We start from the raw sequence: 17552 nt of genomic DNA, 5'->3' as shown, positions 1-17552 counted from the left end.
ACTCAAACCGTAACCACACGGAACTCAAGGCACAAACTCGAGGTGTTACGACATGGAGGAAGGTTTTTTTGCTTTTTAGTGGCATCACGTTAACGAAGTGCAGTTCAGAGACTACTGCAACAACTGAAGAGTGGCGTTGCCACCACAAAAGCTGTTTTTTTTTCTTAAAAAGAAAGCCGGCGTGGTTAGCGTGGTGGCACTCACGAGCGGCTGGATGAGGTTTGAGAGAGGGGGGGAAAGGCACGCCCGTGCATGCGCCCGTAGGCCTGCGGCGGCAAGAACGCCGGCTCGTGGGGAGCAGGCTCACCTCACGCTCACCCACACATACAAACGAGCGCTCACTCTCGCCTCACAGTCGCTGGGGCTTCGAGCGCGCCATGAGCAACTCCGCCGCTTCGTGCTCCGTCGGCGGGGCAGCTGCAGAAGATGCATGCAGTTCCTGCTCGTGCCAAAATGACAAAATTCGGGGCAAAATCCCTAAGTTGTCGGCAGCGAAAATTCGTTATATCAAAGGTGTCTCCCACTGCCACTTTGTTACATAGAGGTCGCACATAAGTATATGTGCTTCTATGGAGTAATGGTGGCATATACGAAAACTCCGTAATATCGAGGAATTCGTTCTATGGAGGTTTGTTATAGCCAGGTTTAACTGTACTAAGGTGTGGCATGTGTAAGATGACCGACCAACTTTGAATAATCTGACAAAGGCAAATTTCAGGATCAAAACAACAAAAGTGTACGGGTGCCCTGCTAGCACCCGTACACTTCTGGTGCCACACAAATGTTTGGGTGCCAGCCACGGCCTTTAGTCGAGATCGAATTAATCGAAGTTGGATTAATGGAAGTCAAATGCATTAACAAAGAATGAAGAAAACAATTACCGCTGTGAGTTGTAACAGAACATCACGATCTCGAGGCAGCATGCAAAAAGTGACTGCTGAAAGATGCTGTGACTTAGGTGTGCCTGTAAGGTAAAAAGAAAACAGAATTAAAACTCATTAGTGCAATGCCAAATGGCAGACTAAAATTCATGCAAATTGGTAAACTTTGATGACATATTTTGAAGTACGCAGTACACAAAAGGCATTTCTTGGCGTGACAAGCACGAGAAACATCATAAGAGCAACTGGACACACATAAATGAATGGCCTATTAATTATAGTCAGTATGAGCAAGGCTGCCACGTAACAGATTTTGCTTCTACGACACTTAGCATGGATACCTCTTCACATTGTCTGCTAGTCACGTTACATGTACACATATATTAGGCACGCATTCTTCTAAAACCTCTTCCTTGGCTAGGGCACACATTTAAGTGCATTTTTGAAAATTAACAAGGGTGGTATTTTTCGGTGATCACTTTCAGGGGTACATTCACTTGTGCAAGATTTCACGAGACTTGCACCCATAGGTTGGCAAAAAAAAACTGGAGAACACTCAGACTCTCTCTAGGAATATATTTTGTGCTTAGGGCTCACTCGGACTCAGACTCACTAAAAATTTTCCCAACCGAATTCACTCGGACTCAAACTCACCAAAATATTACTCACCCTGACTCAGACTCACGGCTCAACCTGAGCCTGAGTGAGTCGACTCATGAGTCCGTTAGCGCATAATTAGCTTTTTCAATCGTGGTGTCAATGCTCTTCAACACCGATATCTCACATAATGTGCTCTACATGGTGCCTTTTGATCTCACACTTTCAAATACGATTTGTCGGTGGTTGCAATCCAGTAAGGACATTTTTATTGAAAGACGAAGACTCACACGAGCTAGTTTTATCAAGAACCGTGTAAAAGTTCATGGGGAAGGGGGGTCAAGGCACCCCCCCCCCTATATAACTCAACCCTTTATTCAATCAATATTGAGCTGGCGCATGTATGCTAGTACACTGAGGTGTGTGTGAGTAGACGTGAGTACAAACCTGAGCCAACATAAGGATGATAGCAATGCTGAAGTTGAGTAGATAGGACCATAGGTCAGCAAGAAAAGTGGAGCTCACTCAGACTCACCAAAATTTTTCTGAATTGGACTAACTCAGATTCAGACTCACTGAAATTTTTCTTAACGGGACTCACTCGGACTCGAGCTCACCAAAATATTCCTCACCCGGACTCACTCAGACTTAGACTCACAGCTCGATCCGAGTCTGAGTGAGTCCGAGTGAGTTGACTCATGAATGAGTTTGCCGACCTACGCTTGCACCAGACGCTCGGCGTCTATGACCCACAGCAGTCTGGCACTGTGCCACCAATTGTGCTAAGCCAGTGCACCAGAAACATCGCTCACGGATGCCGACATGCCGACTCTAAAACCCGTGAAATCTCGAGAGAGTGAAAGTATCCCCGAAAGCGGTCACCAGAAAATACCACACCGGAAGCATTTGGCCTTTGTGTTAGTACAATGATTCCAGCAATGGAGCATGAACATTCACGTAACCTTGACTACTGCAATATTTGTTAGTTTAAGGAGAATTTATTTGGGTTTCTCTAGTTGTAACTTCTACTTTTGTTTATATGAAAAGCGAGTGATACAATGGTGGCAGAGCAGGATGAGGCCAAATGAGGGTTCCAGTCACTAATGTTTTTGCATATGAATTATACAATGAAGTGATGTCCAGGCTTACATAACGGCTTTGTAACATCACCTGCAAAGTGCTGCATCATTATTCGCTGGAATATAAATTTCAAATCTTAAGCAGAATGAATTTCATTTCGTTTCGTTTCTTGACGTACAATGGCCTCAGCGACAACCTAGAGCAGTACGTGTGCAGTGGAACCACATGAAGTGCACATTTGCTGACACCATACTGCCTACGTGCATGCACTTCTAATGCAATCAAAGGCTGGTTTAATTTCCATTCAATAACCTCATTCTCTTTTTACTGTGTTTCCGCCTCATAGCTTTTGCCTGTTGCGGAACATGTTGCCGCCGCTTATTTCTATTTTGTTTCTGACTCAAGAAAAAAGATTTAATAGCAAGCCTAAATGCTATAAGGTCAATGTTCAGTCTAAATGCAAGCAAACTATTTAATCAGTGGAGCTCATGAATGGACGAACTTTTTCTGCACAAGTTCTCCTGCGTAAACAGCACGTGTGATTTGCACAACGGGATTAAATCGAATTTCTAATGCAGATTCACGAGTTTGTGCACATGGTATAAACAGTCATAGGAGTTGTAGAACTGTTTGTTAAATGTGTCAAATAAACAAATTTAATCCTTTATGTGCCTTCAGTTTGACTGGTATCAAACTTTTTTGAAATACTGCACAGAACAAATGCTTTCTTAAACTGAACGCAATAAAGCCATGCAGCCAACACACATGTTATTGTTGACACATGAATGTCCTATAAATAACATATGAATAGGCTTAAAAAAACAGAAATCAATATGCGAACCGCACAGTACAAAAAAATTAGAACACAATGCCACACTAGGAAGTGCAGAGACCATAAGTGGTACTTGATTTGTCTTTTGTTTGTTTGTTTTTTACGCCACGAGTGAACACTTCCAACATTAAAATTCCAATGTCTGCTTTCACAAAACAATTGTAAAATTTTCTGTGAATCTCTGCAAAGGAAATGCATCGCCAAAGGACAAGTACCTCGCCCCCCAACGGAGACTGTACACTGGTTGTACCCCCTACACCAATAAGAAGGGGAAGAAGATTTAGCCTGCGTTTAAACTGCAACTCCAGGGAATGGGAAAAACAGAAACTCACTTGCTATTATTTGCTATATGTAGTAATTCACATATTACAGTCTCTCTCACTGATACTTGTTTGTTTCTGTTTGTTTGGGAGCAGGAACAAAGAAAATTATTATTTTTACATTACCTTCCATAATGGCACACCATTTACCTCACAAACAGGGCATTTGATTTGGTTGAATATCTGCAATGCTGTGCGTCTTCAGGGCAGAAAGGATAAAAAGCCTTTCTCCCCTGAAGTTAAGATACTGCATAAGATATGAGCATTGTAAGCAGGAGAAAAGGTTGGTCAACATTGAAGAGTTTTATTAAATGCGAAGCATTTTTTAGCTCACCTCAGGCACTTTGGCCATTTCTTTCTTTGTCTGTCTGTCTGTCTGTCTGTCTGTCTGTCTATCTATAGAACACCGCTGTTTCGTTTCCGGATGCTGCGTTTTCCTGGCTGTTATGTCGTTCTAGGCCAGCCCCGGCATAGCTCCCATAGGATCCAATGCATTGGGAACCCCGCTATTATGCTGCAACTGTGGACCGTTGCGAAGCATTGTACGCTGCGAAAACCAGCCCTCCGAGACTGCCCAGGCAGCCATGTTTACTTTTCATGCGGCTTGACTTGGTTCGCTTGGTAGCTTGACAATCGAAATGGCCGCCAGAAGCAATGAGGGCGATATCTATAAGTCCCGCCAGCAGAAACACAACCTCCGAGATCTGCAATTTTCATCTAAACGTGACGACTATGACGTTTTTCGGTGCTGAAAATTGGTTTTAACGTGATAACGTTAAAGAGCTCGTTTCGCAGAAATTCCAGCATCGGCAGTTCTGAGCGAAAAATCAGCGTTTTCCGTGACCAAAAAATTGAGAATGATGCAAATAAAATTAATAAAAATCTTCGGTTCGAGTAAGAATAAAACCGAGGCCTTCTGCGTGGCAAGAAGGTGTCCTCAACACCAGCGCGCCACGCCATTGCTTGAAACTGCTTCGGAAAAAAAACACTATATGAATGTCATGCAGTGGGAGGAGTCTCCTTAACACATCTAATATTGCTAGGCAGAAGCGTAGAATCGCGCCAGGCATCAAAACAGGTGAATTGCGCAACGCGTGGGTGTTTTAAAGGCCTGGCCATTACAAAGTGCTCATATTTAATTAGCATCAGCTGCAAAAGCATGAACAAAAGGCCCGGCCATTACGAAGTGCTCATATTTAATTAGCATCAGCTGCAAAAGCATCAACAAAGTGAGTAGCTGCGTTGGTTCGCGTGTTGCCTAACGGACACGTAGTAGGCTCTTGGCTGATTTGCAAAAGGAAGAATTATGGTGTAGTGGGCATTGCGCAACTGTACTTGCAGTAGACATTCTAGGTTAGTTTGAAACGGCCAATGTTACGCCACAGAAGTTCGTTTCCTTGCGGCATGGTTGAGGCATGCACCGAGAACTGAAGCTAGGCTAGCAGTTGAGAAGGTAATGCGCAAGAGGCCAGATTATGCCAATGCGGTCTGCTCTTGAAGGCGAAGCTCAAGCGTCCAAGTTTTCTTTTTTTTTTTTTTGTGCCCATTCAACAAAAGTACGAACTTCAAGATTAGTTTTTGTTGCCCGGAGTCTTCCTGTTTGCGTTGACTGGGTGGCGGGGTGGACTCATCGCTATCATTATTGTAGGAAATGCTTTTTGTGGCCGTAACAGCGCTGGATTTGTTGCAGAGCTTCGCGCGCAGTGACAACGTCGAAAGTGACATGGCACTGCAAGTGCTTGAGAAACGCCTTGCAATGATCGGTCGCAAGAAAATGCGCCAGGCAACGCTGCATGATTTTTTCAAGCGAAAGGTTTGAAATATAATAGTGCGCTTATCGCCACTATTCTCATTTCTGATTTTTTCCCACTTCTTGACTTTGTAGCGGGTGTTGATGCCGGTGACCGCGATAATTTTTATTTGTGTGCACATACAAATTCGTATGCAGCGGCGCACAGCGAATACGCGGCCAACATGCCTCACCACTCTTATGTTTCCCGGCTCTTACATTGTTTTTTACGGTCCCATGAAAAACGTATCAGCGGGGTTATACTGTATCTATCTATCTAGCCGTCTACGTCTGGGCGCTCTTTTGGTCATCTCCATAGCTTGTACTTCTAATATACCAAAATTGGCATAGGAGGGGATCAATGTATGATGAACACGATTCACTGGTCATGACATGAATAACGCAAAACACCTGTCGCGTACGTCATGAAACCCTTTCCGTAAGTCATGTGTGGCACATACCCGCATACCACAGTTCATGTTATGCGGGTACAGTCAACATCCGATTTTTCAGACTTCCTAGAGATCGCGAAATCGTCCAAAAAACGAATTCATGCTTTTTTTTATTCCGCTCTAAGCGGTCAAATCACCATAGCCCCGTCCGAAATAGCTTTAATGCCTCCCAGTACACTTATCAGGCACTTTTGTGCGCGCTCAGGCTCTCGCCAGTACATTCGGTACCTGCCGCGAACCCTGCTTAAGGGGAGACGTAGCACTTTGAAGCTTTTTTTTAAATTCTTGATCGATTTTGATGGAACTTGCAGAGTTTAAGAATGTTTGTGTGCTGATTTCAAATATCCAATTGCTTTTTTTCCTGTGGTAAGTAGTTTCCAGGATATCACAGACACCTACTTCCTTGTTTAAGGCCTAATTAGCTAATTAACCACAACCTGCACAGCGATGTACAATCCGCAGAATACATTGAGAATGTTTGTGGTGTGTCGTAAAGTATAAATCATTGCTCTAGGGCACTTCAGAGCAAAGTTGTGGGCTGTTGCACCCGATATAAAGAACGCCCCAATTGATACTCAAAACAAAACCTTGATTTAGAACTTTTTGTTAAGAAAGTACTATAACAAAATCTGCCTTACGACACATTGCATCTATTTATCTTAGAAGCGAAAAAGAAATCATAATGATAACCCAGACAGAACAAAAGATATCGCTCCTCCATTACAGGAAGAGCATGAAAAACTGTTTGCCGTTTGCCCTCAATTTAAAGGGCAGGATGCACGGTTCTGCTTTTTTAAAGTAAGATGTCAATAGAAGACGACGGTATGCAGCAATGAAAATTTGTAAGTAGGTGCACAATGATGTCAGGAACATGCAGAGATGGCCAGCGAAAACTAGATTTTTTTGGTTGATTTTCATTCCCTAAGTGCCATGTCCCCCCTTAACTACGTGCCGACCGCCCTTGCAAATTTGCGTCTCATGATGAGCGCCACTGATACCAGCAAAGTGCGGAATAGATTACGCCTCTTTCGCATGGAGAGTTTGGAAACGATGACGCGGAACACAAATACTACTGTGGCGGAAGAGCGGACGACTCGTCCGGCTTTCCCCGATGCGTGTGCGCACATAGCCGATCTCCGCTGATATGCAGCATTTGCAGCCGTGTGAAGCCGATTGTTTCTAGTTGTGTGCAGCACATCGCCAACTAAGCTGACGCCGTCACTGTACTGTTTCTGTACCATACACACGCATTTGTCATGAAAGGGTTCGTGATGCCCACTCCATTCCTGATTGCACACGGGCGCGACAATGGCAAGCTGTTTTCGTTCGTGAAAGCAACGCGTCTGTGCGGCGCACTTAGCGGTCTCGCGCAAAGAGGCAGCATGAATGGCGGTGCAGTGCGTTTGGGTTCTCGCCTGTTAAATGCGTGCAGTACGCATGTAGCTGCGCTAGGCCACATGCACTACCGAGCAGTTAATTGAAGATGCATATCGTAAGGGTTGTCAGCAATTAAACCGTACTGGCGCGTTTGCCACCTACTGCCATCACGCCTCCGTGCATTTCCACTGCTCATCTGTAAAGACATTGCCGCACGGCGCCATGATAGCGGGCCCTTTGAATTTCTGCTATGCTTCACCCCATACACTTCGGCATTGCGGCAAAGCTGACTTTCGGGCTCCGTTACTATCGCAAACAGATTGACTCTCGAAAGCGCTGGTTCGAACCTACGAGATGATAGACATGGCAGCAGTGGGGGCTTCAATTAATGCCTTTCAGACCTGCAGTTTGGACAGAAAGTCCAAAAAATCAGACGCCAAAGAGTTTCAGCGTCCGAAATTTCTGACTTTGACGTCTATGGGGCTGGTGATGGTGCCGCGAAAGCGTCCGAATTTTCAAGCATGTCCGGAAAATCGGAAGTACGAAAAATCGGCAGTTGACTGTATGTACCACAGGTGATTCACAGTCTCAATCAACACAATAACCGTGAACATACAAATTGAAACGCAAGGCAAGTGAGGTAGCTGAAGGCAGAACTCCCTTGAAAGACACTTGACTGCCATCCACTCGTCCACGTGGTCCGCCAGAATGACGCAGTGTTCTCTTCATTTCTTATGAGGCTAGATGATGGCCTCATGCTGATCGAGTATGACGTTATTAGATTGATTGAGAGCTGCTTTGTGACATGGGAAGAAGCTACCGCTAAGTGCCCTGACGGCATATGCCTATATTACAGCAATGTGGACATCGACCGCTGTAACACACATTGCCTCGACGCTGCAGACATGTTATGTCATCCCGCATGCAATAACATAACTGGCTATAAGAACGAGCAGGTACACAGGGATGCCCTGACCAAGGTGGCCAAGATGAACGCAAGCGACATGGGTGGCCTGCCAGCCTCAATTTGCCTGAGCATCGGCAAACTGTACATGATCATGGCCAACATCGACGTTAATGGAAACATGGGCACCTTGTGGTACATTGAGCATGACGAACACGGCAACCTCGGGCAACTGTGGCTTGAATTTCCAACGTCCACGGTAGGCATTGTCGTCCCAGCCAGAACAAAGCACATCACTACCACACACCCCTCAATAGAATTGAAATGGGTGCCCGTGGTAATGCTAACCACAACCACCAGAATATACGCCAGAAAAATACCTTGTGTAAGAGGACACAGTTTCCCCTTGTGCAAGCAAACACCATAACTCTATATAAGTCACAAAGAGCCACATACGACCAGGTAGTCTACGGATACGATAAGCTCCAACCACTGAAGTTGGTCTACAGGGCTACCAGCCTCGACGGTCTATAAACGCAAAAGGTGACTTCAGGTTCCACCGTGTCGCCGGCTCTATCAACAGACCGTCTGTTGACGACATGACCTGGCTAGCAAACAGGCCTCTAGACACTGTCTTGGACCGGGCTACCACCTTTGTTCGATGCCACGACCACAACAATGACCTCACGCTCGCTGCTCTCAACGTACAGTCTGTGCATGTGCACAACCTCAAAAAAGACGCTGTGCTCACAGAAACTGGCGTGTTAGCACTTTCTGAAACCTGGAGTGATGAGCCCACCGTGTCGTCCACAGCAAGTGGCTTCATTGCAAGTGTGGAGGCGTGGGCACATATAAGAGCATGGCGATTCGCAACTTCAACGTAGGCCGCATCCCACTTCGCCACCCGCCAGACACAACACACACACAGACAAGCAGCGAAATTGGCGAGGTCTGCGTTGCACACATCAATTACAGTAACAAAGACATTCCGTTCACCACCATCTACCTGAGAACTCGGAACCCCTTCCACACATGCACATGGGTTCGTGAAATGTACGTGCGTTCTCCACCATAACGGACAAGTATAAGCACTACATATCAGCTTACCGCGTCTGGTGTTGTTAACACCGATGTTGCTGTTGGCATTGTTACGCAACTGTAAACAACTGGTTATATAACACAAGTGTGACTACACGATATGTGTGTTCGTATACTATTTGTACATATCTTTAGCGTCATTTTGTAACGTTTCGCTCAATGTAAAAAATTACGCCACAGTCACCTTCCTGCGCATGCTTTGCATAGCATCGATTCCCACGGTACGTGGGATCTGCTGACTTTTTTTAAGGTGCATGGCCACAGCATTCTGAGCCTGTAGGCGACTATAGCATATCAATATAATAAGTAGAGACCGGATTTTAGGCAAATGCCTATTTTTTTTCCTTGCGCTCCTATCGTGCCACTTTGATATATGAGCATGAATTAGAGGTTAAGAAGGGCTTTTATAGTGTTTTTATAGTGCCTATAAACGCCTATTTTCAAAAACGGCGCCTATATGAGCACTATTTAACCTCAAATTTCCCTTTCAAGTGCAGTTTGAAACCGTTATTCATGTTACCGGGCAATATTCACCTTTTAAAACTCTACGTGATTCAACCTAGCCCTCTAGTTCAACCAACTTCGGGAAAAACAACCGCTAGCAGCAGTGAACCTGAATGGAAGCCCGTCTCAGCGTCTGCAGGCGAATGGGGAGAGAGAAATGAAGATGGGAATAAGAAAGAAGAAGGAGAGTGGCGTCCATTGCCGAGGACGCGGCGGGTGGCTTGTGCAGCCGATTGTCCAGTACGGTGTGCCCAAGGAAGTCAAGAACAGCCTTGAAGACCTGCGTGTGGTGGTGGGCAGGGAACAGGAGGTCCCTCTGTGCAGCCGCGGGAAGGTGGAGAACGAATGCGAAACCGTACAGTGCCGTCAGGGGAAAGGAGGGTTTAGATCAAAATAAATAATAATTGAGATGCACATTAGGCTATTGTTTTCTTTGTAATTTACTTCTGAAAAAGCCGCTCCGAGCTCACATGAGAAATTGTAGTTAGCCACTGGGCATTGTTGCGTGCCCAATGAAGAGCATTTTACCACAAGAATGTTTTAAATTGGTTCATTATGAGCCGAGAAACCGTGATGCGAGAAGGTGATCTTGAAACCCTTGCCACTAGCCCCGTGTATCCGCGTTGATGAGCTGTGTCGTTTCGGCATTCGTTTCTGTGGGATGGACTCCTCAGTGCGCACACGTTTGGAGAGGCTGGCTCGGATCATGTATCGTTACACCGCATCGCACAGCTAGAACTGCTGTAAGGGACGATGCACCAAAAAGGCACCAAAAAGGCGCCAAGCGTTGTCGGGGCTGTCATTGGCACGACGCGGCAATGGTGAGAACATGAACGCATGCGGAACTGCGGCAGATAAGTCTGGCATCTCGCTGCGATTAGAAGTAAAAAAAAAGATACAAAATTGCCGAAGTTGCGCTAAGCCGAGCAAAGCTTGAAACAGCGATACTGGACCATTCTGAAGACTGATCTGGTTGCTTCTAGGTTGTATCTAGGCCTAGCTAGTTGATGCAGGTTGTTTCTAGGTTGCTTCTAGGTCGTTGCAAGGTTTAGCTAGGTGATTCTGGGTTGTTTCTATGTTAATCCTCAGCGTACAGAGGTTCGAGTTAAACCAGACTGTCACAGACACGACACGGATGTCCAAACTCCCGAGACAGAACCTCGCACTGAAACCAAGCATTTGCAACTCTCAGATCTACGGCACGTTGTCGTTGACGCAGGCCTTCCATCGCTTCGGGGTCTTCTCGCAGCCGCCGTTGCCTTTCCCGTTCCCTAGTATTGTACGTACTCGGGGTCTTCGGCTCGCCGCCATCACTTCTCAGCCATTTGTTGGGCTAAATGTTACTGTCTTCATCTTTAGTTGACCAGTGGTGGGATTTACCCAATTTCTGTGGCACATACCCGTTCATCATGGTGATAGTTTTCTGATAGGCACATATCCATTTTCTGGTAGGCCGCACACATTACAGCTAGCCTGAACAGCTTCGCTGTTAAATTCGGTTTCTGTGTTTTATTATTTCTCTCAGCTTTCGTTCATTCATTAAAGCAACAGATTAAACAAATTGCACATGTCTCGAATACTTCTCGCAGCGTCACGTCCTATTGTTAGCGACATCAGAGCATCAATGTCTACGTAGGTGAGTGACGTCAGTGCCCAAATAACTACGCAGGACCACTCATTGTTGTACGTCAGCCCCTCCATCTGGTGGCGCGAGACTACGAGAAAAAGGGCAACGGCGTTCAGTTTGAAATTTCATGTCTTTCCGCAGCGCGTAGCGTCGCAAACCTTGGCAGACGTGATCGTGAGCGGCCAGTGCATCCATTACACTTGTCAGCTCGATATGCTCAAACCTGGTGAGGGGCTCTTCGGGGTGTTCACCAAGAGGGGAGAAATTGACCCTACGCGATTAGCCCCGGCCAATACAAGGAATCCCTCCCTTCCGGTCTTTTAGTGGTATGGGCATCTGCTCCTGTGCTGCCCTTCTCAGCCACGCCGAAACGAAAGAGACCCAGGAGTGTGTTGATTCGACGGTGGACACTTGACTCACCATGCCAGACAATAAAAGTAGAGACCGTGTTCTGCGAACCATGCGGGAAAAAGGACAATTTCATGACTGTGTTCAACCGTTGGCGCCTTTGTGCCATCATGAACAACAACATTTCTGACTTTCCTGTCGTAGATACGGGTCGGGCACATCTTTGTTTGAAATTATTTGAATTTATGTAAAAATTTATTGTGCCTATATTTATGATTTTGGAGGCCTAAAACGCTGATTTGCCTGCCTATTTTTGGCGCCTAAAACGCGCTTTTTTGGTGCCTAAAAATCCGGCCTCTAATAATAACTATGAAGGCATAGAATGAACATATTAGATGCAGACATCCAAGAACACTCACCGCAAGGTCTGTATTTGGCCTTTTCTGCTTCATTTCAATGTTGACAATATTTTCCAGTGCCTTGTAGAACAAGGTTTCTCCTAACTGCAGCCGTTTTCGAGCAAAGTCCATGTGTGCACTGCCACCTCGCTGGTCAGATGCAGGCTGACAGGAAAGCAAGAAAGTCAGAATGACATTAAAGATGTCACACGTGTCACCCATGTTGTTGTAAAGATGCGCTTAATGGTGTAAAAGTGACTAAAGCTATGCTGCACCAACCACACGGTGATATGATTTTGATAGTAAATGCAGCATACAGTGCAGTACTTCAAGATGATTTTAATAATCTCTCTCATCTAAACATGCTGTTGTGTTTGCATTTCTTTCTTCCCTGCCTTCTGTGTGTGTTATTGCAACAATTATAAGCGTAATTGCAAATACCACTTAGGCAAAGAATAAGTTACATTGAAGCAGAAGGAAAACACTTATTAATGTTTGCTTAATACCGTTGTTTACTCAACACCATTGTCTTGTGGTCATATCTAAATAGATCAGACAGGAAGATGTGTCAATACCAAGTTGCAAGAGCACAGAAGATCGTTAGAACCAAAAGACTGTTCGCACATGTCACAACACTGTAGCTCGTGCGGTTGCACTCCCATTTTTTGTGATGCAACTATTTTATCGAAACACTCTGATCAAACCACCAGAGAACTGATAGAGGCCTTTCACAATAGGAGATGTGGGGATAAACGTGTAAGCACCCGGCCCCCTCCATCACATTAACAGAACTAGAATTTTCATATCTCATCAGCACTCTGAGGGTGTGACTTTAGGCACTTGTTTTCTAGCCCTTTGTATATCTTATATTTTGCTTTTTCATTCTGCCCTGTGCGAGAGTAGCCAGATTATGTGACAGTTGTGACTTTTATATGTAAGCTTTCCTTTCCAATAAATCGTAGTCGCGAGTCAGCGCCTGTGTTGTTCGCGTCTTTCTTCTAGTGTCCGTGTTCGTGTGCACGCCTTATCCTGTCAAAACGAACAAGTACCAACTAGCCCAATTAGCCGTGCTACTGATCATTATTGGGCTGGATATGTTTTGACTGTTTAACATACTGCACAGTACATTTTGTGAATGCAAACTCAGTGTATGCGTTTCCACATCACAGTAACGAGTGTTTTGCAGGTGTAGTTTACACAGGCTCAAAACATCAGCTTGTTGGTGGATCCCCAAGCTACATGTAGAAAGCTTTCTTTTTTTTTCAATCAGTCAAAGAATATTAACTTCTTAAGAGGGCATACATACAGTAGACTCTCAGTAAACGGAAATCTCTTAAACGGAACTGCTGCTTAAACGGAACAACTGCATCTAACACGATTGGTTTCTTACTTGTATTCTGCACCCATTTTCATCTCTCAGTAAACGGAACTCGTGTTAAACGGAACACATTTTTCCTGGTCCCTTCAGGTTCCGTTTACTGAGAGTCTACTGTATGTGTTTGAACATGCACAAGGAGGCTCCATAGCTCAAGGCTGCAAAGGAACCTCCTTGCCACCTTGGAATCATTACAGAAAAACATTCAGTATTCAGACTGCAAGGTCCAGTATCTTATATGCCAAAATTGAAAAAAGAAAACAACGCAACTCCCCAGTCAATAGAGAAGCAAGAAGCATCTTTACTTTTCCAAAAAAAACTTGAAAGGAATGGCCAGCCCACCACATCAAACTCTGATCAACACCAATTAACACAAATGTGCGCGACTTGTACATCTCCTTACCTGAGCGTACGCAGTACAGAAGGCATCCCCCATTGACTTCACAGTCTCCAAGACACTGGCTTCCAGAGAAGGATCAAGCGTGCTGAAAAAAAAAAAATTGCATACTTTACGCTAGCTTCTAGATTCACTACAAAATCACCCAAAAATAGCCAGAGAGGGCATTCCAACACCAAAACAACATCCAACATTTTAGTAGCCCCTATGGACACAACCCTTAAGGAAGAGAAGCAGGTCACAAGGAAATTGAGAACATGCAAAATAATGTGCAAGCTAGCGCACTATATATGAGCAAATCTTAACAGAAAAACGTTTCACCAGCCCACACAAAAAGCCTGGGAACAGAATTTGCCAGTAGTTTTACTACCTGTGCTAGTGTTGCACATATATGTGCTCACAATGTGTGCTTTGCTGCAACTCTGATGCAGGCATTTCATCAGTGCTTCCTTTACACTGTGAGCAGTTCAAACACATGCTAAAACTTGCCTTAAAGTAACTAAGCTTCAAGAGTGACAAGCGCGCAACAGTACTGTAAATAATCTCCTTGCCAATTACTTCACCAAAAGTCCCTACATAGCCTCCTTTGTTGAAACATTTACCAATGCTTGTGCTACGCTTCTTTGCCACTTCTAAAAATAAAAAATAGCCAGTTGCCACAAACAAAAGAAATGCACCGTCTCTGTGCATTTAAAACTGGAAGGACAGTGAGCATGGTAAAAAGGAAATTCCTGTTTACACCACTACAGTCAGCAGTTAAACTTTCTCAGCGAAACTTTAGCACTCTACTATCTCAAATGCCCACCCACAGATTAACATGAAGCGGCCCATCTACATCTGAATATTTTTGCAATTTCTTGCTCTGGCATCACTAAAGAGTGTCACACAGATGGCAGGAGGCCCTTAAAAGCTCAATTAACTTTGAATATATGAAATCTTATTTGCTAAGTAAGACTGTCGTGTGTGTTGCCCTAAGCAACAGCGTCTACTAATGAAGCTGGGTTTTGTGGATATAGGGTGACCAAATGTCCTTTAGAAATGAAAATCGCATCCCTGCAAGGAATTCTCAGAGGTTAAAAGGTAAAATATGCATATATAGGCATAAATGACAGATACAGACATTCATTGGCACAATAAATACCAGCACTAAACCACTTCTTAACTCTTAATTTGTGCTCATAAGCCAAAAGGTAGGGGCCTGGGGCACGAGAAAAAAATGGTATTTGTCTTAATGAGGTGTCTACTCCTCTAGAAATGATAGATCTCTGAAAAATGGCTGTGTGCAGTAACGAGCGCAAGTATTACCGTTGTTATTATTTAAATTTAAAATTAGCATGCTAGATTATGAAACCTTTTACAAGATTATGTCCGCAGAGTCACCTCCCAGCACTCACATGTGGCAGGCTAGACACACATTGTACTGCCATACTGCCTTCTAGTCAAAACAAGAAACAAGTCTAAATAAAAGCAACTGACAAGATCAAAGGGACACTAAAGAGGAACTATCTAAATTCAATTGGGTAAGGCCGATACAGTAATATTCCTAAGTTACTTCCATTTATTTCACACAAATAGGTTTATTACTAAAAAAATTATGTTCAAAGCTCCTTTATTTTGTGCATTGAAGTACTAACACCAGTACAACAGTGGGAGCTGATGCATTTCAAAGCATTTTCGCATACTTTGAAATGGATCACTTCATTATCTGCTGTGTCTAACAAAAGACGGGTCCCTCGAACTGTTTCCCTTCTTTCATTCATTTCATATACTTGAGTCAGTGCACAGAAACATGATTACATAAGCACTGACACTCTATCTGGCATTACTGAACTTGCAGAAAATGATAAGCCCCGTTTTAAAATGTCACCCTAACCCTCAGATACAAGCAAAAGTAACGGCACTACAGTGCACACCTGAAGAGAGCCTGTAGTTCCTTGCTTGGTGCATTCTTGCAGCCAGCCAAAAGGGCCTGCAACTTGCTTGCACACTGAGTAGCAGTTGACACTGGGCTCCGATTGATGGCCTCACGATTGTGCAAATTGCTGCGGCCCGTCAAGGGTGTCAGGAGCTGGGGAACCTCCACCAGCTGCTGGAAGAAAACTGCTTTAGTTCCTTCTTGAAGCCAGATTTATCTCCTGAAGGTAAAGGACCATACACGCTCAAAGTATACCATCAAAACAACATAAATGGTGACAAAACCACTTGGTTCTTGTGCACATCGAGTACAGGTAGCATACTAGTCAGTACTGTCACATTATTTGGGTTTTTACATTGTACCAATGTTTGTTATACAAGTGCCAGCCCACTGTAATGTCCAAATGGCACTGCAGGTAACAGAGTATATTTTTAAAGAACAGTTATTTTTACTATCTTCCCGGTAGAGATGTTAACCCTGAATGACTCGCAATGCTGTGAAGAAAGAACTTTTTGATGTTTACTGCATTTAAGCCTGCAATCATAAATTTTTGTTTCTTCTTCTTTTTCAAAATTTTTTTTACTGTTTTCACATGTCTACAGCTGCCAAGTAATGCCCCTCTAGTTTGGCTTTGGTTGGCATGCTTGTATATACCGACATATTTAATAATGTATTTATTATTATTCAGCTATAGCACTTTGTTCATACCAACATGCAAGATTGTGAAATGCAGCATTTTTTTGTATTAACAGCAAAAAGCCATCCATTGTAAGAACATCCCATAAGCGCTATAAATTCAAACGTAAAGAGCTGCCTTCAAAATAAACACACCATGTATTGCACGATGGAAACAGAATGCCCTACCTTGACTACAATGTCAGCTTGGCACATTCGCAGCTCCCGCTGCACAGAGTCCAAGGTGTGTCGTGGTGTACCTATGCGGTCCTGTGCATTTTCATCAAGAAAGATCCGTTCATCCAGTTCACCCTCCTTGAGGACACCCTCTTCATAGGTCTTGTTGAGCTTTTTGCTGTTAAGGAGAAACTTTTAGCTAGCACACCCTCTGCAGTCTGACAAATCATGCATAAAAACAAAAAGTGCTCACATGCTGGTGTCAAAGGCTACTGGATCAAGACACAATGCCAGAGTCTTCAAGTCACCGTGCAGGATCTGGAAGTTCTTAACAATTAGTGGAGCTCAAAACAAAACAAAAAAAAAACACGTTAAAATGCCAAGCTAAAAATACATGCAGAGAAAATAAAGGATGACATATCTTTTACTATCACAAAAAAAAAAGAAAATTCATTTTGGTATTTCTAATCTCTTGCAATATTGAACAATTTCAGCTAGCTTGTTAAATCAAAGGGAGCCACAAGGACAAGACTTGAACCTGAATCAGAAGCACTGGCTTGATATGCTTTATCACTGTCATGCTTACAACATAAAAAAAAGCCTAGCCATACTATTTTATAATTTCAACCTAAATGTCTCCATACCGTAAAAAGTACAAACTAAATGAAAATCCTCCTCAAATGATAAGCATGTGGCACACCAATTGCTTCTTTTACAGCAATGCTAACACAGAAGCAATGCTAAACAGAAGTCTTAAAGGGCCCCTCACCAGGGCACATAGCAAATTTTAGTTAGACGCTGGAAGT

At 44.0% G+C, this 17552-nt stretch overlaps 1 protein-coding gene across 2 annotated transcripts in view; it reads right to left on the bottom strand.

The window, feature by feature from the left end:
• Positions 1 to 17552, bottom strand: part of LOC119374909 (retinoblastoma-like protein 1) — a 102600-nt gene that overhangs the window by 63106 nt on the left and 21942 nt on the right. For both annotated transcript variants that reach the window (XM_037645113.2, XM_037645120.2), the window contains exons 7-12: positions 17000 to 17064; positions 16759 to 16924; positions 15893 to 16065; positions 13986 to 14067; positions 12229 to 12372; positions 882 to 964 (exon numbers count right to left, since the gene is read on the bottom strand). In XM_037645113.2, the coding sequence (XP_037501041.1) occupies positions 882 to 964; positions 12229 to 12372; positions 13986 to 14067; positions 15893 to 16065; positions 16759 to 16924; positions 17000 to 17064 (713 nt within the window). The remainder of the gene's footprint in view (positions 1 to 881; positions 965 to 12228; positions 12373 to 13985; positions 14068 to 15892; positions 16066 to 16758; positions 16925 to 16999; positions 17065 to 17552) is intronic.

This window comes from Rhipicephalus sanguineus, chromosome 1 (assembly GCF_013339695.2).
Source record: "Rhipicephalus sanguineus isolate Rsan-2018 chromosome 1, BIME_Rsan_1.4, whole genome shotgun sequence".
NCBI classification, from domain to species: Eukaryota; Metazoa; Arthropoda; class Arachnida; order Ixodida; family Ixodidae; genus Rhipicephalus; species Rhipicephalus sanguineus.
This window is presented reverse-complemented; position numbering and strand designations above follow the sequence as displayed.